The sequence below is a fragment of the Pristiophorus japonicus genome, chromosome 12 (assembly GCF_044704955.1).
Source record: "Pristiophorus japonicus isolate sPriJap1 chromosome 12, sPriJap1.hap1, whole genome shotgun sequence".
In the NCBI taxonomy this organism is placed as follows: domain Eukaryota; kingdom Metazoa; phylum Chordata; class Chondrichthyes; family Pristiophoridae; genus Pristiophorus; species Pristiophorus japonicus.
Genome location: NC_091988.1, coordinates 164,495,490 through 164,522,066, shown reverse-complemented (window position 1 = coordinate 164,522,066; position 26,577 = coordinate 164,495,490). Strand labels below are relative to the sequence as shown.

General features: G+C 40.9%; 1 protein-coding gene across 2 annotated transcripts in view; it reads left to right on the top strand.

Moving 5' to 3' along the window:
- The first annotated feature begins 229 nt into the window (after positions 1-229).
- hnf4a (hepatocyte nuclear factor 4, alpha) overlaps positions 230-26,577 on the top strand; it is a 92,829-nt gene continuing 66,481 nt past the window's right edge. For both annotated transcript variants that reach the window (XM_070895039.1, XM_070895038.1), the window contains exon 1: positions 230-344. In XM_070895039.1, coding sequence (XP_070751140.1) covers positions 230-344 — 115 coding nt within the window. The remainder of the gene's footprint in view (positions 345-26,577) is intronic.

Genomic DNA, 26,577 nt, shown 5'->3' with positions numbered 1-26,577 from the left:
GTGCTTTCATTTTTTTTAAATGTATCGATAGGAGAAGAGATTAAATATTAACACGAAAACCCCTCCACCCCTCATCAGCATATAGCTCTACTAGCTAGTGCTTCATTTCAGTAAGATGCTTGTTAAACATCATAGCTGATAGAGAGACATTCAATGTAAGTCTGGCAGAGTGGTCGTCAACCTTCAGAGAAGTTCACTGAAAGGGAGATTGTTAGAGTTTTTGGTAACAATGCGCTTGTCGAAAGCTCTGATAGAAATGGACTTGCCAGATTATACTGCAGCCTTAGACCCTGCTTACACAACTCTGGAGTTTGAGAATATGCAAGTGTTAGCCATGGGTAATGGTGAGTTCCAAACATTTTACTGTCAGGTGTGTGATTCTCTAAAGAAGTTGCATTTTCTGTTTGCTCCTGCTTAACCAGCAAAGGTTGAAAATAAATATAAAATCTTGAGAATTGTTATAACAGAAGTTGTACTGATTGTGGTGTACCTCATGTTCTAGATAGTCGGTTTGAAACTATGGTGATCTACTGCAATATATATGGTAAATGTGGTTTAATATTTTCGTAAGGACTGTTTGGAAGTTAATTTGTTTTTGTCTTTTTTGAAACTGAGAATGTCAAGAAAACAAATTACAATATTTGCACATGAATGAGACTGTTAATCTTTATAAAGAATCACATACGATAACTTGTCTGCTGATGCATTTTAATTAACACCTAGAGAAAAAGATTTTGTAAGCAAAACACTTATATAATAGGTTTTATTTTTAATCTCTGACATTATTCCCATCTCTGATTAAGACATTTATCTGAAAGTTGCATTGCATAGTCAAGTCTTATATAAAAATGAGATTGCTCCTTAAGGGTTGTCTTTAGTATCAGGATCGGTAGGAATCTTTATACTTTGAAATTACTTTCATTTGGTTGATGGCTAATTTATTATCCCCTCAGAATAAGAGTAACCACAATAGTTATTAGTTCTGCTGTGTGTAAAAATCAGTAAAAATAATTTAATGGTGACAAGCTAGTTAATTCTGGTCTCAAAATCTACCTAAATTCCATCCTCCATTTTGACTACAACTTTGCTTAAAAGAGAAAAACAAACCTCTGTGTAAAATGTTTTTTAAATCATTTGGAATAATCCATGTTATGGGGTATCTTACAGTTACCCTGCTGATTAGGTCATTTAAAAGCTCCAAATGAAACAGACATCAAAATGTTCAGAAGGATTGTTCAGGCTGGAATATAAGTTTCAGAACCCCCACCCCGCTGCATATACAAATGCTTATAGGATCATCTGAGCTGGAAAATGTCACATACTTATTGTATCTATGTAATGAATGACCACTAACATAATGCAATCCATTAGAAACTGTCACAAACTGCACAATAACCTCACTGATAAAAATAATCAAATCTGTACCGTGTGTCATTTGCAGACCATTTTTGTTGATGTACAATCTCATATTTTTTTTTAATTATGAAATTCAAATTCCTCTAATGGGCTTAAAATATGCCAGTAATCAACCACAAGATTGTTATTTATCACTGATCAATAGCCCACGACTAATCAGTTTGACATGGATTGCACTTTCATACAAAAATTAGTTCCAGGGTCTGAATCCAGGAAAAATGACATCTTTTGAGGTTAAAATTGACAATAGATTGTAATAACTATGATTTGTATTATTTAGACATTTCTATGTTATTGGTATAAGGTTAAATTGTGGATTTTACTTTACAATTTGGATGTTAGGATGTAGCCAAGTATGCGTTTAACTTCTCACTGAGCACCGGATGCTTAGCTTAAATCTTTGCACGAGGTAGCTCAGTCTAATTGAAAGCTTGTCGGTAAGGTAAATAGCTTTACTCAGACAGCAGTACTTGCTGTTGTACAATAGAGTGGCTTAAAGGTATGTATAAGTTCATTTAAAAAAAACTTATATCTGCAGCACTCCAACAACATTCAAAATTCTGGATGTATTTAAAAGATAATCAACTGCTATGTAGGTTTGAATCCTGGGGCTGATATTTGCTTATATCAGTTGAATCGGTAGCCAGCTAGGTAGGTATTTTACAAACTGGATAAGTATGTTACAAACTCAACTGGTGAATTGGTCCAATTCAGAATTTTATTTCGGAAAGTTTTTAGTCTGTTTCTAATCATCGGGTTTAGGGGGCTGTCCCTTTACGAAAAATATCCCGTGACACAAGCATAAAGCTATTCTGTCATTTATTCATTCTACAGTAGTATCTTGCCATATTGACAGCTAACATGTGAAAAGAGACAGCCCTCCTTCTCATCTCCATCTCTCTCTCTCTCACCAACTTCAGATTCAGATTCTTTAGGATAGAAATTGGTATGTGTTGCACTCTTTTTTTGGGCATGGAACAAGTGTAAAGCATACCAATCGTGCAGTGAAACAGCCAGCGCCCAATCTGGCATTGGGCCCACTGCTAAATCTGTCAGGCCCATTTTTCAGGCATAGCAGGTGGCCGCCTAAAGCAGGCGTTAGGCTCCTTAAATATGTTAATCAGGGGCCTAATGCCCACTGAAGGACTCCTATGCAAAATGTGTTTCCTAAACCCCTCCCACTTCTAGGATCTGAGGTATTTAAATATTTTGGGTGCATGGCCATGATGTTTAAAACGCAGCTGGGTGTACCTGCCTCCAATGGGGAGGGAGAAGACTCACTAACATGCTTTCTGATGGTCAGCCTGAAAGAAAGAAAGGAAGACTTGGATTTATATAGCTCCTTTCACAACCACTAGACGTCTCAAAGCGCTTTACAGCCATTAAGTACTTTTGGAGTGTAGTCACTGTTGTAATGTAGGAAACGCGGCAGCCAATTTACGCATAAGCAAGCTCCCATAAACAGCACTGTGATAATGACCAGATAATCTGTTTTTGTTATATTGATTGAGAGATAAATATTGGCCTGGACACTGGAAATAACTCCCCTGCTCTTTTTCGAAATAGTGCCATGGGATCTTTTACGTCCACTTGAGTGACCAGACGGGACCTCGGTTTAACAACTCATCTGAAAGATGGCACCTCCGACAGTGCAACACTCCATCAGCACTGCACTGGAGTGTCAGTGTAGATTTTTCATGCTCAAATCCCTGGAGTGGGACTTGAACTCATAACCTTTGACTGAGAGGCGAGAGTGCTACCCACTGAGCCACAGACATAAAAAAAATAAAATGGGCAAGCTATCTTTCTAAATAGGAGAGTTTTTGTACTGCAATCACTCTAGATTGCAATAAGGAATCCAGCCTTTTAAAATTTAAATAACTTGAGGTCCTTAGCATCACCGGACATTGGGATGGGTACTCGTTAAAGTGCTAATGGCGGGTTATATATCACATGTATTGGCCAGGACACCAGAAATAACTCCACTGCTCTTCTTCGAAATAGTGCCGTGAGATCTTTTACGTCCACTTGAAAGGGCAAACAGGACCTCGGTTTAACATCTCATCTGAAAGACAGCATCTCTGACTGCAGCATTCCCTCAGCACTGCACTGGAGTGTCAGCATAGATTTTTCATGCGCAAATTCCTGGAGTGGGACATGAACCCATAACCTTTGACTGAGAAGCAAGATTGCTATAATTTGTCTTATCATATGGGGTATTATGCTGCCTCCTCCACTATGAATGGAAAATTTACTGGCTGGAGAAAGCTCTTTATCCATATTCCACCTCCTTCTGAGGAAATGTAGGGCTTATACTTTTCTGCTCAGATACAGTCTGTCAGTGCATCATACTAAGACATGGCTCCAGGGTGCCAAGGCTGGGAACTCAACATCCAGGGTATTCAACATTTAGGAAGGATAGACAGAAAGGAAAAGGAGGCGGGGTGGCATTGCTGGTTAAAGAAGAAATTAATGCAATAGTAAGAAAGGACATTAGCTTGGATGATGTGGAATCGGTATGGGTGGAGCTACGGAATACCAAAGGGCAGAAAACGCTAGTGGGAGTAGTGTACAGACCACCAAACAGTATTAGTAAGGTTGGGGACAGCATCAAACAAGAAATTAGGGATGCATGCAATAAAGGTACAGCAGTTATCATGGGTGACTTTAATCTACATATTGATTGGGCGAACCAAACTGGTAGTAATGCGGTGGAGGAGGATTTCCTGGAGTGTATTAGGGATGGTTTTCTAGACCAATATGTCGAGGAACCAACTAGGGAGCTGGCCATCCTAGACTGGGTGTTATGTAATGAGAAAGGACTAATTAGCAATCTTGTTGTGCGAGGCCCCTTGGGGAAGAGTGACCATAACATGGTAGAATTCTTTATTAAGATGGAGAGTGACACAGTTAATTCAGAAACTAGGGTCCTGAACTTAAGGAAAGGTAACTTCGATGGTTTGAGGTGTGAGTTGGCTAGAATAGACTGGCAAATGATACTTAAAGGGTTGACGGTGGATAGACAATGGCAAACATTTAAAGATCACATGGATGAACTTCAGCAATTGTACATCCCTGTCTGGAGTAAAAATAAAAAGGGGAAGGTGGCTCAACCGTGGCTAACAAGAGAAATTAAGGATAGTGTTAAATCCAAGGAAGAGGCATATAAATTGGCCAGAAAAGCAACAAACCTGAGGACTGGGAGAAATTTAGAATTCAGCAGAGGAGGACAAAGGGTTTAATTAAGAGGGGGAAAATAGAGTAGGAGAAGAAGCTTGCCAGAAACATAAAAACTGACTGCAAAAGCTTCTATTGATATGTGAAGAGAAAAAGATTAGTGAAGACAAATGTAGGTCCCTTGCAGTCGGACTCAGGTTAATTTATAATGGGGAACAAAGAAATGGCAGACCAATTGAAAAAATACTTTGGTTCTGCTTCACGAAGGAAGACACAAATAACCTTCCGGAAGTACTTGGGGACCGAGGGTCTAGTGAGAAGGAGGAACTGAAGGATATCCTTATTAGGCGGGAGATTGTGTTAGAGAAATTAATGGGATTGAAGGCCGATAAATCCCCAGGGCCTGATAGTCTGCATCCCAGAGTAATTAAGGAAGTGGCCCTAGAAATAGTGGATGCATTGGTGATCATTTTCCAACAGTCTATCGACTCTGGATCAGTTCCTATGAACTGGAGGGTAGCTAATGTAACAGCACTTTTAAAAAAGGGAGGGAGAGAGAAAGCGGATAATTATAGCCTGACATCAGTAGTGGGGAAAGTGTTGGAATCAATTATTAAGGATGAAATTGCAGCACATTTGGAAAGCAGTGACAGGATCGGTCCAAGTCAGCATGGATTTATGAAGGCGAAATCATGCTTAACAAATCTTCTGGAATTTTTTGAGGATGTAACTAGTAGAGTGGACAAGGGAGAACCAGTGGATGTGGTGAATTTGGACTTTCAAAAGGCTTTTGACAAAGTCCCACATAAGAGATTGGTGTGCAAAATCAAAGCACATGGTATTGGGGGTAATATACTGATGTGGATAGAGAACTGGTTGGCAGACAGGAAGCAAAGAGTCGGGATAAACTGGTCCTTTTCAGAATGGCAGGCAGTGACTAGTGGAGTGCCTCAGGGCCCAGCTCTTTACAATATACATCAATGATTTGGATGAAGGAATTGAGTGTAATATCTCCAGGTTTGCAGGTGACACTAAACTGGGTGATGGTGTGAGCTGTGAGGAGGACGCTAAGAGGCTGCAGGGTGACTTGGACAGGTTAGGTGAGTGGGCAAATGCATGGCAGATGCAGTATAATGTGGATAAATGTGAGGTTATCCACTTTGGGGGCAAAAATGTGAAAACAGAATATTATCTGAATGGCGGCAGGTTAAGAAAAAGGGAGGTGCAACGAGACCTGGGTGTCATGGTTCATCAGTCATTGAAAGTTTGCATACAGGTACAGCAGGCGATGAAGAAGGCAAATGGTATGTTGGCCTTCATAGCTAGGGGATTTGAGTATAGGAGCAGGAAGGTCTTAATACAGTTGTACAGGGCCTTGGTGAGGCCTCACCTGGAATATTGTGTTCAGTTTTGGTCTCCTATTCTGAGAAAGGACGTTCTTGCTATTGAGGGAGTGCAGCGAAGGTTCACCAGACTGATTCCCGGGATGGCAGGACTGACATATGAGGAGAGACTGGATCAACTGGGCCTTTATACATTGGAGTTTAGAAGGATGAGAGGGGATCTCATAGAAACATATGAGATTCTGACGGGATGGAATAGGTTAGATGCGGATAGAATATTCCCGATGTTGGGGAAGTCCAGAACCAGGGGACACAGTCTTAGGATAAGGGGTAGGCTATTTAGGACTGAGATGAGGAGAAACTTATTCACTCAGAGAGTTGTTAACCTGTGGAACTCCCTGCCGCAGAGAGTTGCTGATGCCAGTTCATTGGGTATATTCACGAGGAAGTTAGATATGGCCCTTACGGCTAAGGGGATCAAAGAGTATGGAGAGAAAGCAGGAAATGGGGACTGAGGGAATGATCTTATTGAATGGTGGTGCAGGCTCGAAGGGCCGAAAGGCGTACTCCTGCACCTATTTTCTATGTTTCTTTGTATCACTCATACTGTCGCCACACCTTGCTGAAAACATATGAATAACATTTTGCCCCAAATTTCAACAATGGTATTGTCAAATTTTGAGATTTCTTGACCATTTTCCCCACATAAAAGGATTTGGAAAGTTTGTGTGTTGGTTTTTGAAGCAGAGTAGAATCACACAGGTTTAAAAAGGAAAGCCACAGGCTGCAGGCATGAACATTAGGGAAATATACTGATTGAAATAAGTGAATCTGATTATAATTGTTGCTTTGTATATTCATTCCATTATCGAATAGAGTAGTTTAAAGATTTGCGTCATACCTCACCTCACCAAGTATTAACCGGGTCCCCTGGGATGAGGTAACTGCACCACTATTGCTCCTACACATCCTAGTTAACAGCATCAATGTCTGGCTTTAGTACACATTTAGCAAATCCCTGCAACACATGGCCTTCCTTTTCAAACTGACGCCACTCTATTTTCGAACCCAACACTCAAAATTAGTTTCCATTTCCAAGTCCTTTCTGTGGAAAATGGTCAAAAAATTCTGAAACACAACAAACATGTGGTCATAACAATATAAAAACATTTCTGTGAATGATGGATTCTCATCATCATGGGCAGTCCCTCGAAATCGAGGAAGACTTGCTTCCACTATAAAAGTGAGTTCTCAGGTGACTGTACAGTCCAATGTGGGAATTACAGTCTCTGTCACAGGTGGGGTAGACAGTGGTTGAAGGAAAGTGTGGGTGGGGAGTCTGGTTTGCCACACGCTCCTTCCGCCATCTGCACTTGATTTCTACATGCTCTTGGCGACGAGACTCAAGGTGCTCAGCGCCTTCCCGGATGCTCTTCCTGGTCTTGGGCCAGGGATTCCCAGGTGCCGGTGGGGATGTTGCACGTTATCAATGAGGCTTTGAGGGTGTCCTTAAAATGTTTCCTCTGCCCACCTGCCGTGTAGGAGTTCTGAGTAGAGCGCTTGCTTAGGGAGTCTTGTGTTGGGCATGCGGACGATGTGGCCCACCCAACGCAAGACTCACACAAGTGTGGTCAGTATTTCGATGCTGGGGATGTTGGCCTGGGCGAGAACACTGATGTTGGTGCGTCTATCCTCTCAGTGCTGGTGGTACTTCTCCAGCGCTTTGAGGTGTCTACTGTATATAGTCCATGTCACTGTGCCAAATAGGAAGGTGGGTATCACTACTTCCCTGTAGACCATAAGCTTGGTGCTAGATTTGATGTCCTAGTCTTCAAACACTCTCTTCCTCAGGCAACCGGTCTGCGCTTGCACACTGGAGGCGGTGTTGGACCTCGTCATCAATGTCTGCCCTTGCTGATAGTAAGCTCCCGAGGTATGGAAAGTGGTCGTCGTTGTCCAAGGCCACGCGTAGATTTTGATGACCGGGAGGCAGTACTGTATGGTGGGGTCAGGTTGGTGGAGGACCTTTGTCTTACGGATGTTTAGTTAAGGCCCATGCTTTTGTATGCCTGTATAACTACTGCGGCTACTGAGGAATCTCCCTGCTGTCGGCCACTGGGAAAGTAATCGCAAGAATCCTGCTCAATCTTCTCCCTGTGGCTGAAGAGCTCCTCCCAGAGTCACAATGCAGATTCCATCCGCTATGGGGTACAACGGGCATGATCTTCACCGCACGACAACTACAAGAGAAATGCAGGGAACAGCACCAACCCTTGTACATGGCCTTCTTTGACCTCACAAAGGCCTTTGACACTGTCAACCATGAGAGGCTATGGAGTGTCCTCCTCCGTTTCGGCTTCCCCCAAAAGTTTATCACCAACCTCCGCCTGCTCCACGACGACATGCAAGCCGTGACCCTGACCAATGGATCCACCACAGACCCAATCCACATCTGGACCGGGGTCAAGCAGGGCTGTGTCATCGCGCCAACACTCTTCTCAATCATCCTTGCTGCAATACTCCATCTCACTCTCAACAAGCTCCCCGCTGGAGTGGAACTAAACTATAGAACCAATGGGAACCTGTTCAACCTTCGTCACCTCCAGGCTAGATCCAAGGTTGTCCCATCCTCTGTCATCGAACTACAGTATGCGGATGACGCTTACTTCTGCACACATTCAGAGGCCGAACTCCATTGTCAAAATCTTCACCGAGGTGGATTCTAAGCAGAAGAGGAATACCTTTGGTCTATCTCTTATACTGGTAATCTTGAAATCATAAATCTTATCAAAATCTAAATGAAAATATATTGCATACACCCATCTTTATGTCTATTATTCTTATCCTATTGCCGCAATAGGATTATATGAATTGGTACAAATATCGGGCTGTCTCTTAAAGTGAAATAAAACCATTGCACCAATTACCTTTTCCACATTTCAGAGTTAATATTTGAACACAGTATTATCATGTTAAAAATTTTAGTTGTTGGTGAAGCATCCAAATAACTAGCTCCCTTTTACATTTTATTTTTCTAAATAGTATTGATAAAAATATGCTTTTTTTTCTCATCAATTCATTTTTGAAATAAACTGCTAAACAAAGGGAAATGCAGATGTAATATTGATGTTAAGGTGAAGAGCAAACCAAGCCCTAAAGGCTAGGCCTTCTACAGAGGACTGCAACCATTTTATATGGACAAGCAGTGCTGCAGGAGAGGAGCCAAATCTGTGAGATTCAGTCTGGAACCATTTCTGTCATAGTTAAACATGTAATGAGGATGGCCCTCAACAGGAGCCAAGCCTCAGAAAGCTATTTTTTTTTAATTCCTGTGTAATCTGGGATGCAGCAAATTGAGCTTGCAAACCCCCATTCTTGGTCTCATGATGCTGGTTCCCAACTAGCATAGCCTTGCAAAATTCAACCCATTCTCTCTGAGAATCACAATTATTTTTGCATTTCCATTTCTGTGCTGTCCCATAACATTGCTAAGCCTAGCTACTGACTCAGCCACCAATCGTTTTTTGGTCAAGAGAGGAAAATAAATGTTATACTATAACTTTGGATCCAAAATTCCCTACACAGTGTAAATATATCAAGAAAAGTACTGAAACATGTTTGTTTCCATGCTGTTATTAAAATGTTCTCACGTATTCATACAGAGAAATTATCAGGTTAATACAAGAAAAATATGCATGTATAGAGAAAAAGTCTGACCATGACCAATCCGAGTGATTTCATCCCCTTGCCGAATGGTTACGAACCTTTACACAAACGTTCCCATAATTTGGCATAAATTGGCTCACTCACAGAGGTCATGAAGATTGTTTGTATTATTGGTGACTTTGAGACTGGGTTAAAGTATATTGGAGGGAAAATTGCGATCAGAGGCTTCCTTCGTACGAACGCCTCCGACCCGAAAAAAATCTACGAAAGTACCTGGTGGTCCCAGAGGAAGGTAGAGGAACGTCGGAGGCCTATAATAGCTGCGCAGCGCATGGGAAGATGCCTTTCAGGTAAGTACGTACAAGCTGGAGTCACGTGGGCCTGGACCACCAATCACTATGCAGTATTCTCATTGATAAAAATGGGAGCTCTGTTTGTACGGACTCCCATTACTATCAATGAGAATAACCCCCTAAAACACTGAAACACAACATAATAAATAAATAAAACACCTCACATATTTAAAATGAATTGAAATTAAATGTAATTAAATGTTTTAGAAAAAATAAATAATTTTTGAAATTTTTTAAATGGGTTTTAATAGTGTTAAAAAAAACTTACCTTAATGGATGGGTTTTTAATATAAAAATGAGTATTTAAATTTAATTTTTATATGTTTTAAGCTATGCGCCTGCTTTTACCAGGCGTAATAGTTTCAAGGACATTTCCTGGGCACGCGTTGGAAAAATAGCCCAATCTCTCCCGCGGGGATGTCCTTTTCCCGGGGATGCGGAGGATCTTGACAAATCGGAAAAGCTGGTTTTCGACGCATGCGCATCATGCCCCGAAAACTGGCTTTTGCGAGGCATCGCCGGGATTGTGCGCACTTCGTACGCACCCGGCAATGCCAGAATTTTCAGCTCATTATTGAAGCAGAGTAAAAGTTGCTGTATCCTTTTTTTTAATTCGTTCATGGGATGTGGGTGTCGCAGGCAAGGCCAGCATTTATTGCCCAAACCCTAATTGCCCTGGAGAAGATGGCAGTGAGCCTGTACCTGAACAATGCTGCAGCTATCCTGGGGATGCCTAATTCTGATAATGAGACACAGTTTGGAAATTGCCCTCTTCCCAATCCAGTTTTCTTTTAAAAGAAAGGAAAACATGGCACTGTGAATATGAAGGTTTTGAGTGCAGAAATTACTTTCATGTTGAATTTCAGCATCTGTGCAATACTCTGGTAGACTTGTATGTCAGATTAAGTGTGTTACAGCATTCCAGCCTTTGTCCCTTTTCTCACACAATTTTGTTGTAATATCATTGTACAACTTTGGAAAGATGGTAAATGCTTAGTTTAAATGTTTGTGATACGATCTCTGCATCTAAATATCTCCATCAGGCAATGGTTAACTGGATGAATCTATGTGCATTATCCATGGTAATAAATTAACCTTCAGAATGTTTATTTACTTTGATGAATGATGGTCTTGTTATTTACTTGCTATCTGTGCCTATTGTCAGTATTGAGAACTGCCTATAACAACAATATAAGATTGGATTCTAATCAGACAGTTTTTAAAAAGATTTTAACCAGGATTTCATGAGGGATAATATTGTTAGGCTATACATATTATGGAACGTTTCTGCAACCATTTAAAACTCGAGAAGCTTTCCAATCTCTTGCTGTATCAATTATGTTTTATTTCATCTAGTCTTAAGTATTGGATTTTGAGCATGGATGGATTAAAAATAAATTTCAAAACATTTTGAAGGACAGGATTATGATGATTAGGACTTCAAGTATATATGTGGCTATTAATGTGTTAACGGGATTAATTTTGAAAACTTCACATTAACTTTCCGAACCCTCCCCGTATATTCGCACATCCGTGCCCGACCCTCCCACTTCCCAGTGCCTAACGCTGGCAGTAAATGTAACACACAACCATATGTGGATGGGCATATGCCAATGATATGCAAATTGGAGAATTACTTTCCCCAAGGTTCTCCTGGTTTCGGCAAGAGCCCAAATTTCTTTTTTGAATTTGAATCCTGTGTATGTAAAGTACTGAGCGTGTGACCTTGGGTAGGCCAAAGGGGATGCTCCATAATTTTTTTTAATCACTTTTACCAGAGAGCATGAAGGCTGTTCCAGCTAAACTCCAGCACTATTTGAGTAGATCTCCCTGGCGGAGTCTGGCGAGACCACCTCTAGTATTTAAATGTCCCCAGGCTAGATAGTCAGCTGGGATTAAAGCACATCTCTGTAACAGGATAAAGTACGACCATTACTCTCCCCAGAGATGTGTCTCAATCAACTGGGGATGTGGGGCAGAAAGCTTAGGCCACCAATTCTAATTTTAACCCAATCACAGCATTTGTATATATTTCTACGTGTCAGCCATAGCTCAATGGTAGTCCTCTCACCTCTGAGACAGAAGGTTGTGGACTGAAGTCCCATTCCAGAGACTTGAGCACATAATCCAGGCTGATACTTCAGTGCAGTGCACCGTCGGAGGTGTCGCCTTTCAGATGTTAAACCAAGGCCCTGTCTGCCCTCGCAGGTGGAAGTAAAAGATCCCATGGCACTATTTCAAAGAAGAGCAGTGGAGTTCTCCCCAGTATCCTGGCCAATATTTTTTCCTCAACCAACACCTAAAAATAAAAGCAGATCATCTAGTCATTGGCCCGCATATTGTGGTGATAATGACGGTAAAACTGTCAGCATTTACCGTCATTACCCTTCTGAACATGACCGTAACTTCAGGATTTAGTGTGTGCACTGATAAATGCAGAAACCATGAAGTTGCGGTCAGTCATTCCCTGCTCCGCCACAGTCTGTGCTATGAAACTCACCATAGCCAGCAATCAGGGAAATCAATTGAACTGATGAAAACATATGTTTTTCTTTTCTAATATCGCTGTGAAACACGCCATAAAATGTTAAGCCTTATTGGAAAAGGTGTAACTGGGGTTTTAATGACATATTGACTGCTGAACAACCATTCTGACCCTGAAAAACTAATTTTATATTTGTAAAATGTCAAATTTCTCCAATATGATATAAATGACTACATTTGTTAAATATTTTTAAAAAAATTAAGTTTATAATATTTCAGCTTTTACCTGGATCTCATGTGTATATCCCAATCTTTATTTTGCTTATGTAAAAAAAATTTTTTTAAGTGAATTGATAATCCGTGCTTTTTATTTCCTGGTTTGCTGTCTAAGAATTATTCAGTGTCATTGGCTGCTTAGACAGCTTGATGCATTTCAGACAACACAAAAATCAAATTAAGGTCATGGCAGTTAAAATTTTCACCACAGAGATCGCAAGATCTTTGTAGACATCTTTCCTTGAGGTCATCAGCAATCATCGTCGATTCGACACTGACCGCAAATTCTGGGCCAATTTCATTGCTGTTTGTGGGAACTTGCTGTGTGTAAGTTGGCTGCCACATTTCCTACATTACAACAGTGACTATACATCAAAAGTACTTAATTGGCTGTAAAGCACTTTGGGACATCCTGAGGATGCAAGTCTTTCTTTACGGTAGTGTATCAATCATACAGGTGACATTTCCATAGTAAGTTACTACTTACCTGAAAATCTTTTCTTTTGATTATTGTATTATATAATGTATATAGATCATTTTTGTACAGGTTTAAATAATTAACCATGATTTCTGTAAAAACGTAATCACAAAACGTAATTACAAAAACTACAACCAGATAATGAAACATTGATGTGTTTTTAAATTTTCATTAAATGAGCTGAAGTCCCAGAAAATTTGGATTTTGAAACAAAATGTGCAAAAGTATATTCTTAATTTCCTTTTCTTCATTCACTTCAGAGAAAAATAACAACTGCATTGTGCCAGCCCCAGCTAGCAATTAGTGTAATCAGTGAAATCAATGACACTGACAAAAACCTGGGCTTTTCTGTGGTACTATTGCTGTTAAATACCCCATTAAATGTTAAGCCTTGTTGGATTAGGTGTAACTGGGGTCTAAACAGCATATTGACTGCTAAACAAACGTTATGGCCCTAAAAAATTAATTTTGATTTTGTGGTGTCAAATTTCTCTATTGTGATAAAAATTACAATTTTTAAGAAACCCTAAGTTTCTTCATGATACTTCAGGTTCTACCTTATCGCCATGTGAGAGTTCCAATCTTTGTTTTGCTCTCTAACATTTTTAAAAAGATGGGATAAAAACAGATTCCCATTTCCTGGTTCCCTGTCTGAGGTAATTCTGCAATGTGATTGGCTGCTTAAACACCTTGTTGACGTCACAGCAAGTCGTACTCGGGAATTCTCACTACACTGCGCTGAAATCAATTACGCATCGATAAAGGCAAACTTCTTGCCACAGAGATCGCGAGATCTCTGGGCAGCTTTCTTCAGGGCCAGCAGCGAATGCCTTTGCTACACCACTGACCGCAAATTTCGGCCAACATATTGGAAACTACTTAATCGATCATTTCTGCCTTCAGTGAAGGTTAACCATACATATGCAGCAAATATCAGGATCAAATTGCAAAAGCAGAATCAACCCACTGTTACAAAAGCTAGAGTGTTGCATTCTTGATCTAAAGACCCGAGTTGAATCTTTACTGACATTTGCACGAGGGCTTCCCTAAGTGGGAGGGAAACCGAACCAAGGAATGGTACTGATATGACTGTGGGCTTAACAGTGCCACATGACTAATTAAGGAGAAAAGCATGGATATAAGGAAGTTAACTTCGGGAGCAGAGGCTCAGGAACAAATGAGGGGAAAGTTAAAAGATGGTAGAAATTAGATAACAATGCAAAAAAATCAAACTGGTAATGTTAAATACCCTGGCATTTAACATATAAGAACATAAGAACATAAGGAATAGGAACAAGAATAGGCCATTCAATAAGATCATGGCTGATCTGATCATGGACTCAGCTCCACTTCCCTGTCCACTCCCCATAACCCTTTATCACCTTATCATTTAAGAAACTGTCTATTTCTGTCATATTTATTCAATGTTCGAGCTTCTACAGCTCTCTGAGGCAGTGAATTCCACAGATTTACAACCCTCTGAGAGAAGAAATTTCTCCTCATCTCAGTTTTAAATGGGCAGCCTCTTATTCTAAGATCATGCCCCCTAGTTCTAATGTCCCCCGTCAGTGGAAACATCCTCTCTGCATCCACCTTGTCAAGCCTTCTCATAATCTTATAGGTTGTGATACGATCACCTCTCATTCTTCTGAATTCCAATGAGTAGAGGCCCAACCTACTCAACCTTTTCTCATAAGTCAACCTCCTCATCTCTGGAATCAACCTAGTGAATCTTCTCTGAACTGCCTCCAATGCATGTATATCCTTTCGTAAATATGCAAACCGAAATTGAACACAGTATTCCACGTATGGCCTCACCAATACCCTGTATAGCTGTAGCAAGACTTCCCTGCTTTTATACTCCATTCCCTTTGCAATAAAGGCCAAGATACCATTGGCCTTCCTGATCACTTGCTGTACCTGCATACTATCCTTTTGTGTTTCAGGCACAAGTACCCCCAGGTCCCGCTGTACAGCAGTACTTTGCAATCTTTCTCCATTTAAATAATAACTTGTTCTTTGATTTTTTTCTGCTAAAGTGCATGACCTCACACTTTCCAACTGTATAGGGTATTAGTGAGGCCGCACCTGGAGTATTGTGTGCAGTTTTGGTCACCTTACTTAAGGAAGGATATACTAGCTTTGGAGGGGGTACAGAGGCGATTCACTAGGCTGATTCCGGAGATGAGGGGGTTACCTTATGATGATAGATTGAGTAGACTGGGTCTTTACTCATTGGAGTTCAGAAGGATGAGGGGTGATCTTATAGAAACATTTAAAATAATGAAAGGGATAGACAAGATAGAGGTAGAGAGGTTGTTTCCACTGGTCGGGGAGACTAGAACTAGGGGGCACAGCCTCAAAATACGGGAGAGCCAATTTAAAACCAAATTGAGAAGGAACTTCTTCTCCCAGAGGGTTGTGAATCTGTGGAATTCTCTGCCCAAGGAAGCAGTTGAGGCTAGCTCATTGAATGTATTCAAATCACAGATAGATAGATTTTTAATCAATAAGGGAATTAAGGGTTACGGGGAGTGGGCGAGTAAGTGGAGCTGAGTCCACGGCCAGATCAGCCATGATCTTGTTGCATGGCGGAGCAGGCTCGAGGGGCTAGATGGCCTACTCCTGTTACTAATTCTTATGTTCTTATGTTCTTATATTCTTATGTAACACTATACTCCATCTGCCAAATTTTTGCCCACTCACTTAGCCTGTCTATGTCCTTTTACAGATTTTGTGTGTCCTCCTCACGCATTGCTTTTCCTCCCATCTTTGTGTCATCGGCAAACTTGGCTACTTTACACTCAGTCCCTTCTTCCAAGTCGTTAATATAAATTGTTAATAGTTGGGGTCCCAGCACTGATCCCTGCGGCACCCCATTAGTTACTGTCAACCATTTAAAATAATGAAGGGTATAGACAGGATAGAGGCAGAGAGGTTGTTTCCACTGGTCGGGGAGACTAGAACTAGGGGGCACAGCCTCAAAATACAGGGCGAGCCAATTTAAAACCGAGTTGAGAAGGAATTTCTTCTCCCAGAGGGTTGTGAATCTGTGGAATTCTTTGCCCAAGGAAGCAGTTGAGGCTAGCTCATTGAATATATTCAAATCACAGATAGATAGATTTTTAACCAGTAAGGGAATTAAGGGTTACGGGGAACGGGCGGATAAGTGGAACTGAGTCCACGGCCAGATCAGCTGTGATCTTGTTGGGTGGCGGAGCAGGCTCGAGGGACTAGATGGCCTACTCCTGTTCCTAATTCTTATGTTCTTATGCTCTTATTAATGTTGGGGAAGTCCAGAACCAGGGGTCACAGTCTAAGGATAAGGGGTAAGCCATTTAGGACCGAAATGAGGAGAAACTTCTTCACCCAGAGAGTGGTGAACCTGTGGAATTCTCTACTGCAGAAAGTTGTTGAAGCCAATTCACTAAAAATATTCAAAAAGGAGTTCGATGTGGTCCTTACTACTAGGGGGAATCAAGGGGTATGGCGAGAAAGCAGGAATGGGGTACTGAAGTTGCATGTTCAGCCATGAACTCATTGAATGGCGGTGCAGGCTCGAAGGGCTGAATGGCCTACTCCTGCACCTATTTTCTATGTTTCTATGTAACCAGTCAACCAGAGAATGAACCATTTATCCTAACTCTCTGTTTTCTGTTTATTAGCCAATATGTTAAATGCCAGGATATCTTGGCAAATCCTCGTACACCAAAAGGAATTGAATGCATTCAGTTTATGTAAAAAAAAATCTGACTTACCTGGCATGTTTTATTTCATGTTACTTCAAAAACGTATCACCAAGGGAGCCGAGGAGATTGCCTAGATATCATTTTGAAACATGCATTTTCGGGCATATTGTACACTTTATTCCAAATGCAGATAAAATCATGGGATTTTTATAGATTAAAAAAATCTTCTGCACTATTCATTATCACATATTGACAGAAGGCAATTTGTAACATTGTACAATAAGTAATGGACAATTAGCATATATATATATATATACATACATGCATACATGTACATATTAGTATTCAGGAGTGTCAGGCAAGAAATGATTGATGAAAGAAACATTTTGGGATAGAGAAACATTTTCCAGAACTTTTCTTCTGGAGGTTAAATAGATGGGTAGAATCCATGATAGATCAGATTATTTATGGTCTGTCAAAAAAATGAGATTGATTGAATAAATGGCATTTCCCCATTCCATGCTTTCTTATGTCCCTGTTTCCCCGACCAAAATTAAGTGATAATAACTGTATGAATACCTGTACAAATTCACTTTTAGCACCAAAACGAAGGAAGTTATACCAACATATGAACATACGAGCAATAATGGACAGGTAAAGACCATCTGGTCCATCGAGCCTGTCCCACACAATTGCGATACCTTGTGTATCACCGCACCTGAAACCATGTGATCTCCTGGAAGAGGCAAAAATACAGCTAAAAAACCCAGGCCAATTTGGGAGAAAAAAAGTCAGGGAAATTCCTCTCCAACCCATCTAGGCAATCGAAAATGTTCCAGGAGATCACTCTGGCCTTGAATTCCCTGCAGTACCTATGTCTGTAAAAGGTGATCTCCGTCTCAGCCAGAGACAAATCCAGCGTTCGCTTGAAGGAATTCAGCTATTTCTTTCTTAATCATCTATTCCACATCATCTCACTATATTCATCATTTTTATTCATTTTTTAGTTAATATGATTTCATCTTTCAAAAGCAATGTTTTCTCAACTCTCTTTCGAAGAGCATTTAGGCAGACTCAGTTTTGGAACAACTGGATGAACCTACCCCAGAAGCTCTGGGCTCCAAAAATCCATGGACCTTTCCAGGATGTCCCTAATTGTGGCAGAAGGCCTAGGAATTTGTCTGAGTTCAATATATGCTGAGACCAACCTCATCTATATGTTTCCAGACAGACCTATTTGTGCAGAATCTCCGTCCACTCTAAACATTAACCCTTATGTTAGGGCCAAGGTGAGAGAATTCCCAGGCTAGGAACTACCTCATTCCAGGCATGGGTCACATTGGGTGGATGATACACTGGACTGAATAAGGCATAGCAGCATTTGTTCTGGTGTAAATGGAGCTCACCTAGGGGTCCAGGGCTGGATCTGGCCTGAACCCTATAGAAAGCAGGGGAGAGATCAGTCCTCTTTACAAGATGGTGATAAGCCTTTTGAAAAATCTCTATCGGGTCGGGGCTACCGGCTGAAGAGTGAGCAACTGTACAGTGCTGCATTCGCTCCCATCTACCCTTCACCCCTTCTGTTCTGGCAGGAATCCAAGATGTGCCCATATGGGCATGGATGCCCACCAACCATGTTCAAATTAGGAAACCTCCATCTACTTGGATAGTCTGGCAGGGTCAGGAGCAGAGGTTCCCAGCAGGCATACCCTGGCACTTCCACTGGGGAAATGATTATAGGGTTCTTGTTTTTTAGCCACTATGTTGACTATAGCTAGTGTGATGTTTGCTCCTCAATGACCTTTCATAATATAGTTTTGTGGGATTGTGCTAATTATTTTAATATACATTTAAAAACATTTTGAAATATGACTGTGACATGAATAATTTTGTGGATTGTGGCACTTATATTTTATTTATAGAAACATCTATAAAAAGGTTTAAGTACCCTTTTAAAATCTTCTATTTGTTTTGGCTATACCTCTACTGAATTGCATTTTTAAGGATTGATCATTCTACACTTTTCATTGTTTCTTAAAATGAAGTGGAGTTTTTCTGATTAAATTGCAAACTTAATTTGACATGAACTGTTGGAAACTCATGGCTAGCCTACTTGGTTGCTACAATCTTTTTTTTACTTGTAATGTACAGTTTTTTGCGCAATATTCAGTATTGATACTTGTGTCCATTTATTTGTACAGTATTTAAGCAATGTGTCATTGCCCTGTACATTATTTGAGTCTGAGGGTTCATAATGTAATACAAACAGAATGACTTAACCCTTTCCTAACAAACTCACATTGATTCTCTCCTTTGAACACTCTGCCATAGGAAGCAGTCAAAAAATTACTTTGAATTATTGTTATAAAAACTGAAGAGATTATTAGTTACATTTAGGCCAAACAAGACAGCACAACTGGCCAGATCTGTAAATGATGTCCATTTAAACTCTGGCTTTGTCCTATGGTGAATGAAGCCATAGCGATGGGCAACTATAAGTATTCATTCCTAATCAGTGGTGAATAAATAGGAAAAGTGTGTGATGTGTTTTAAAATATTATTTATATTAAAAGTCTTGTATATACTTTGCACATTTTATAATTGTCACACTTACCTCACGTAATACTTTTCCTAGCTCACTTTCACTGTCAGACTTTGTTGATCAAAGTGAAACAGCAGCAAATCATAACTGAAGAGATGGGGGGTAGAGATTCACAGCCGCGCGAAATGGCTCGCACATACCGCTGGTGATGTGTTTTCAGTGCAGCGGTGGATCAGGTGGCCTCTTGCGTGAAATTCAGCTCTTTGTCATTTTTTTTCGAGCGGACCGGAAGTCAGTCATAATAGGGGTGGTAGTGCGGTGGTGCGCACACTAAAGGGGCGGAAGTGGAGGCGGGAAAGAGTCTCCGCCGCTGTCAGTCATCGGCATAGCGCTGATGATGCCATGACGCCTGTGCATCACCACATTTCTCCCCTTCACTTAAAGGGGAGAGCCGCTGCGAGCTCTGCGATTATTTTAGTTAGGTCCACTGGGCCACCAGGAAGGGTCTCGGCCGAGCCCAAGAGGGGCTGCCAGGCTGCCTGTTCGCGGCCTGTCCGAACCCGGCGGCATAATTGTCAGGCCGACCTGGCAGTCGGGGGACAAATAAAATCAAATGGCGGCCACGGCAGTGCGCCCTCCCCTTGAATGGCCACCGCACAGCCATGTCGCACACACAGCGAACACAATGCACCAACAGAAAAAACTGTCGCGAGCACCGCTCAGCGGCCTGAAGATTTTTTCCCCTGAATTTAGATTGAGGTGCGGGAGATCGGTGGTGCGCGCTTTGATGACGTACTTAGGACGGGTCAGTAGCAGTGGGCGGAAGTGGGGACCGCTGGAAAAAACATCGAGAAGAATTTTGCGAGTGCCGGCCATTCGACTCCAAATCGGCGGCCGTTCAACTCCGCCGTGTGGCCGCTGCTTTCCGGCGGTAAGAGACATTTTTGGAAGACTGAATTTCGGCTAGAGAATATACAGATCAAAGATGAAGAAAATGAATCACTCAAAATGCTTTTGATTTTTTTTAAAAAAGCTAATATTTTTTTCAGTAATTGAAATTATTTAGTCCAAAGTAAGGTTTTAGCTAAATGAAAAACATAACACAGTTATAAATTTCACAATAATGTGATTAAATTTACCTACTTAATTCTCAAACATGTCTTTTAGTATCTCCATTAATATTTTAGTTGAAGGTTTCAGCCTTTCCCAAATGCCTGAACTTGGATCTGTGCATTTTCCAGTCTTTACTGTATTAGTTGAAGACAGATTCTCTGAGCATGTAGAGTGTGAGTTATTTCCGAGGAAGCATCAGTAGCAACTGCTAGTCGAACTGCTGAAATGATCAGCCTCCAGCAGTACCTGCTTGGGTGCTTTTCAAAATTATTTGAGGAAAAGCTAGAGGACAAATTTCAAAAGCTTGATTGAGATAAAAGTTTATATGGAGTTTTTTTTAAACTGAAAGGCTGCCTGTATCTGTAGAAAAGATAATATAACAGAGATCCATCTTGAAATATGTTGGACTGTACTGATTGCAGACTTTGCAGCTTTTGTTTATGTTTAAAATCAGAGGAGTATCGAACCTTGGTTAGACCGTACTTGGAGTACAGCGTATAGTTCTGGTCGCCATATTATAGAAAGGATATAGAGGTACTGGAGAGGGTGCAGAGAAGATTTTGATGATACCAGAAATGCGAGGGTATACCTATCAGGAAAGGGTGAACAGGCTGGGTCTCTTTTCTCTTGAAAAAAGTCTGAGGGGTGACCTAATTGAGGTCTTTAAAATTCTGAAAGGTTTTGATAGAGTAGATACAGAGAGAATGTTTTCACTTGTGGGGAAGAGCATAACTAGAGGCCATCAATATAAGATAGTCACCAAGAAATCAAAGGGATTTCAGAAGAAACTTCTTTACCCAGAGTTGTGTGAATGTGGAACTCGTTACCACAGGGACTGGTTGAGGCAAATAGTATAGATGCATTTAAGAGGAGGCTAGACAAGCATATGAGGGAGAAGGGAATAGTGGGTTATGCTGATAGAATTAGATGAGGAAAGACAGGGGGAGGCTTGAGTGGAGCATACACAACGGCATGGACTAGTTGGGCCGAATGGCCTGTTTCTGTGTAATTTAAGATATTCCAAAGAGACACGGAAAAAGGTGCTGCATTATTTCTCAGCCCACGGATGTGCTGGACTCTAAGGGGTTGAAATTGATCTTGGGGTAGCATAAACGAGCAATAGCGAATCAGCAGCTTGCTCCAAAGCCGTGTAAATCAAGCTTCAGATTTGCTATCGCTTATTTTACACTGCTGCTCAACAACGATTTTGACCCCCAAATCCCAGCACAGCCAGCAAACTTGGTGGTATCAAGTCTTGGAGAAGACCTCTAGGTAGAAAATCTTTAAGGGCTCACAGCTTATAAGGGAGAAGTCTCTTCCGATCCTTCTTGTTAATTTTTTTCCATTTGTTTTGGCTGGCACTTAGGTTTTCATGAACCTTTGTATCAGGTGTCAACTGTTTTTATTTTTTTGCCCCGGCTGCCTTTACTAGGACCAATTGGTTTGCCAGTGAAGATTCTCTGAGTTGACAATGTCAGAAGAAGAGAAGAATCTATGGAGGGATGGAGGGCAGGGTAGGCTGCCCAAGAGCAGCTCCGTATCCTTCCGCTGACACCCACACCTCCACATCTACAGGGAGAAATGAATTACCTCACTTTGACAAATGTGCTGACGGAGGCTGCTCTTCCTAAGGGGAGCTGCACCAGCAGACTCCCAGTGCATCTTTAAGAGATGTGAATGCCTGACTAATCATTATGCATGCAATGTTTCATATGGTATTTATAGGAAAGAAGGCATGCTAAGATAATCAAGGTTCAGTAATGTGTAATTGGTATAAGTGACAAGATGCCACCAACCATTTCTGCAGGTCCTACACACCTATATGTCAGTGGTCGCATCTTCTCAACTTGTGCACAGGGTACTAATTCCCTTTTCAGTGGCTGGCCTCATTGAACTGCGCTAGACACCTTGTGCATGTTTTAGGACTCCATACTAAATAATAAGGATAGTGGGTACCCACTAGGTTCTGTATGTCAGACACCCATTGTTGAATTAGTAGCTCCATAGAGTAAAGCTCTGTAACTCCGCCATAGAAATATGCCTCAGCTCCAGAATGGCATTCCTAATGCACCAGTGCACCATCTTTCCATTTCCCACGCCAGGCACCCTGTGGCCTCTCTTCAGGAGATTGCCAGTTTAATGCATGAGCAGCTTTATGGTGTTGGCCCATGCCCACTATGAGTTGGATTAAAGCTACCCAAATTCATATCACCGAATGCCTTATAGCCCAGAAAACAAAGGAGACATTCATCCCATCAGTCTGGCCCGAATCTGAATTATGGTCTTAACGGTGAAAAAACAGTGTCTAACCCACTGCACCAGCTCTTCATTTCCCACATTTACTACCTGCTTTTCCAATTTCACTTCCAGCTGGGATGCCAAAACAGGATAACAAGAAATACATGAAGAGAGAAGGCAAGTTTCTGTGGAGTCACATTGGCTCTGCCAGATTTTTTTCCACCCCCTCCCTTTTCCCTATCAAAAGAAAACCATTATACTATACTTGAGTGCCAGTAAATTCAAGGCTGAAGTTCAGTTTTACAGCATTTTGGTTGGGAATCAAATTCTTTACCTCACCTTATTAACTCTTTCAATTAATGAAATACTAGCTCAGGTAGTCTTTCCCTAGACAAACAACCAGTCTTTATTGGTGTTGAGACTTACTGCTGGGAGTCTTCACACTCAGAACTTGAGTAATCCATACAAATAATGTAATGCATCAACAAAATCCAATAGTCATAGATGTATTGATGTCTTTAAACTCTAGCCAACAAAGCAGAAACTGTTCCTAGCTGTAAGGGCTGTTCCTATAAAGACACCAGCTAAGAACACTAGTTACCGCTGTTGGTTACCTCTTTGCAGAGAGCCCAAAATCACTCCAGGCTATAATTTCTTGTGTAATATTGACTGCGGAAATATTAATTGCGAGTTTGAATCTTTCCAATCAAATTATAAAATGCAGTTAGTGCTTTATTGCAGTATTATTTATTAGCATTGATTTGCATATATTCTGATGCAAGAGAGGCAGCTGGTAAAGCAGAACTTAAACTATATTTAGAAATTTTGAACAGAACTTCATCATCCATTTCAACAGATTAAAAACGCTACACATACGAAGAAAAAATAGATGACTTGCATTCACCATGAATAGTGTTGTGATAGCTAAACATGTAGCAGAAAGATATCTCGGAGTTATTGTGCACTTAACACTAACCACACTAACCATATCCAACCAATGCAAAAACAGTAGTCAACAAAAGTATGTTTAACTACATAGCCAAAACAGTCAGAGAAGGTAATGATCAAACAGTATAGTGAGTATCAGACCACACCTTGAATACTACACCCAGTTCTAGTCGCCAAGCAACGACAGAGACATTCAAACGCTGGAGGCAGTGCAGAGAAGAACCACAAGGTTGATCACCAATGTCAGGAGGCTGAGCTGTAAGAAAATATCAGATACACTTGGGTTTTTTAGCTGAAAAGGGGGCATCTGAGAGGTGACATTATTATTGTGACGAGTATAGAAATTGTTAACCTGGAATATTACTTTAAATTAAACTGTGTGAGTCGAAATAGGGACACAGGTTCAAACTGGTAAAGGGTCATTTTAGAACTGATATCAGGAAATTCTTCTTCATACAAAGTGATGAATATGTGAAATTAACTTTCAGGTAGAGTAGTAGAATTAAAACCTCCAGAATAATTTAAGAAACAATTGGGGCCACCAGTGGGGAAAGTTAGGATCTCTCGGGATTTATGAATTAAGATGGATCGAATGACCTACCTTATCTATAATTATCTTGTTGTCTTGTGAATAAGTAAACACAATGATTAAAAGGGCAGAAACATTCCAGACAGTATGCCTGGGTGGTGCAGTGAGCTAACACATATTTGTTCGCCTCCAAGACCTAAATTCCAATTCAGCCTAGATTGATGAAATGAAAATATCCTCATCTGCCATTTGTAAGGATTCTATATAAAATGAATTTGAGTGTTTCAAACCAGTTCCTAGTAGACATGGGTCCACAATAAAAACTACCCACTTTCACTCAGAGACCATAGTTTGGTTTAGCTGGTGTAGGATATACCTTTGTCACCTCCAGACTCAACTACGCCAATGCTCTGCTAGCTAGGCTCTCATCCCGCAGCCACTGTAAATTTCAGCACATCCAAAATTATGCAGCCCCTATCCTACACCATCAATCTCATATATTACCCTTGTCCTTGCTGACCTACATTGGTTCCCAGTCCTGAAATGCCTACATTTTTAAATCGTCATCTTCAAGTTTAAATCCTCCTTACCTCCATAACCTCCTCCAGTCCAACAATTGTCCTCCCCAGAATTCTTTGTTCCTCTGACTCTGGCCTCTTGTATATATCCCTCCTGCTCTTCACCCCACCATTGGCATCCATTCCTTCAGCTGCCTAGGCCCCATGCTTTGGAATTCCCTCCCTAAGCCCCCCTACTTCCCCCTACTTCTTTAAGGCCCTCTTTAAAACCCACCTCTGTGACTAAGCTTGAGGTCACCTCTCTAAATCATAGATAGAATCATAGAATGATACAGTATGCGAGGTATCCATTTGGCCCCTCGAATGTGCCTACTCTTTGAAAGAGCTTTCCAATTAGTCCTACTCCCATGTCCTTTCCCCATAGCCTGCAAATTTCTCCTTTTCAAGTGTTTATCCAATTCCCCTTTCAAAATTATTATTGAATCTGCTTCCAACACCCTTTCAGGTAGTCCATTCCAGATCATAACAACTCGCTTCATAAAAAAATTCTCCATCTCACCTCTGGTTCTTTTGCCAATGACCTTAAATCTGTTTCCTCTGGTTATCAACCCTTCTGCCATTTCAAATAATGTATCCTTATTTACTCTAACAAAAACCTTTATGATTTCGAACAGTCCTATTAAATTTCCCCTTAACCTTCTCTGCTCCAAGGAGAAAACCCCAGTTTTTCTCATCTCTCCTTGTAACTGAAATCTCCCATCCCAGGTACCATTCTAGTAAATTTCTTCTGCATCCTCTCCAATACCTTGACATTTTTCCTAAAGTGTGGTGCCCAGAATTCAATACAATACTCTAGCTGGGGCCTAACCAGTGACTTATAAAGGTTTAGAATAACTTCCTTGCTTTTGTGCTTTATGTCACTGTTTATAAAGCCAAGGATCCCATATGTTTTTTTAACAGCCTTCCCACCTTCAAAGATTTGTTTATGTACACCCCCAGTCCTCTCTGTTTCTGTCCCCTCTTTAGAATTGTACCATTTATTTAATATTGCCTCTCCTAATTCTTCATACAAAAATGTATCACTTCACATTTCTCAGTGTTAAATTTCATCTGTCATGTGTCTGCCAATTTCACCAGACTGTCTATGCCCTCCTGAAATCTGTTACTATCCTCCTCGCTGTTCACTACATTTCCGAGTTTTGTGTCATCTACAAACTTTAAAATGATGCCCTTCGTAGCCAAGTCCAGATCATTAATATATATCAAAAAGAGCAGTGGTCTTAATACAGACCCCTGGGGAACACCACTCAATACTTCCCTCCAGTCTGAAAACTAACTGTTCCCCACTACTCTCTGCTTTTTGTCCCTCAGCCAATTTCGTATCCATGCTGTTACTGCCCCTTTAATCCCAAGGGTTTCAATTATGCAAATACATCTATTAGATTGTACTTTATCAAACGCCTTCTGAAAGTCCATATACACAACATCAACCTTCATCAACCCTCTCAGTTATTTCATCAAAGAACTCAATCAGGTTAGTCAGGCACAATTTGCCTTGAACAAATCAGTGCTGGCTGTCATTTATTAACCCATATTTTCCCCAGGTGACAATTAATTTTGCCCCGAATTATTGTCTATAAAATTTCCCCCACCATATAAAGACAAGCTGTTGTTGGTATAGAAAAATGTATTCTTCTGAGGACGGAACTAAGGCACATTGTTGGTCAGTGCAGAGGGATCTGTACTCTGCAGCATTTCCTATTGTGCGTATCCATTGATTCATTGATTATAGCACAGATTCCCCAAA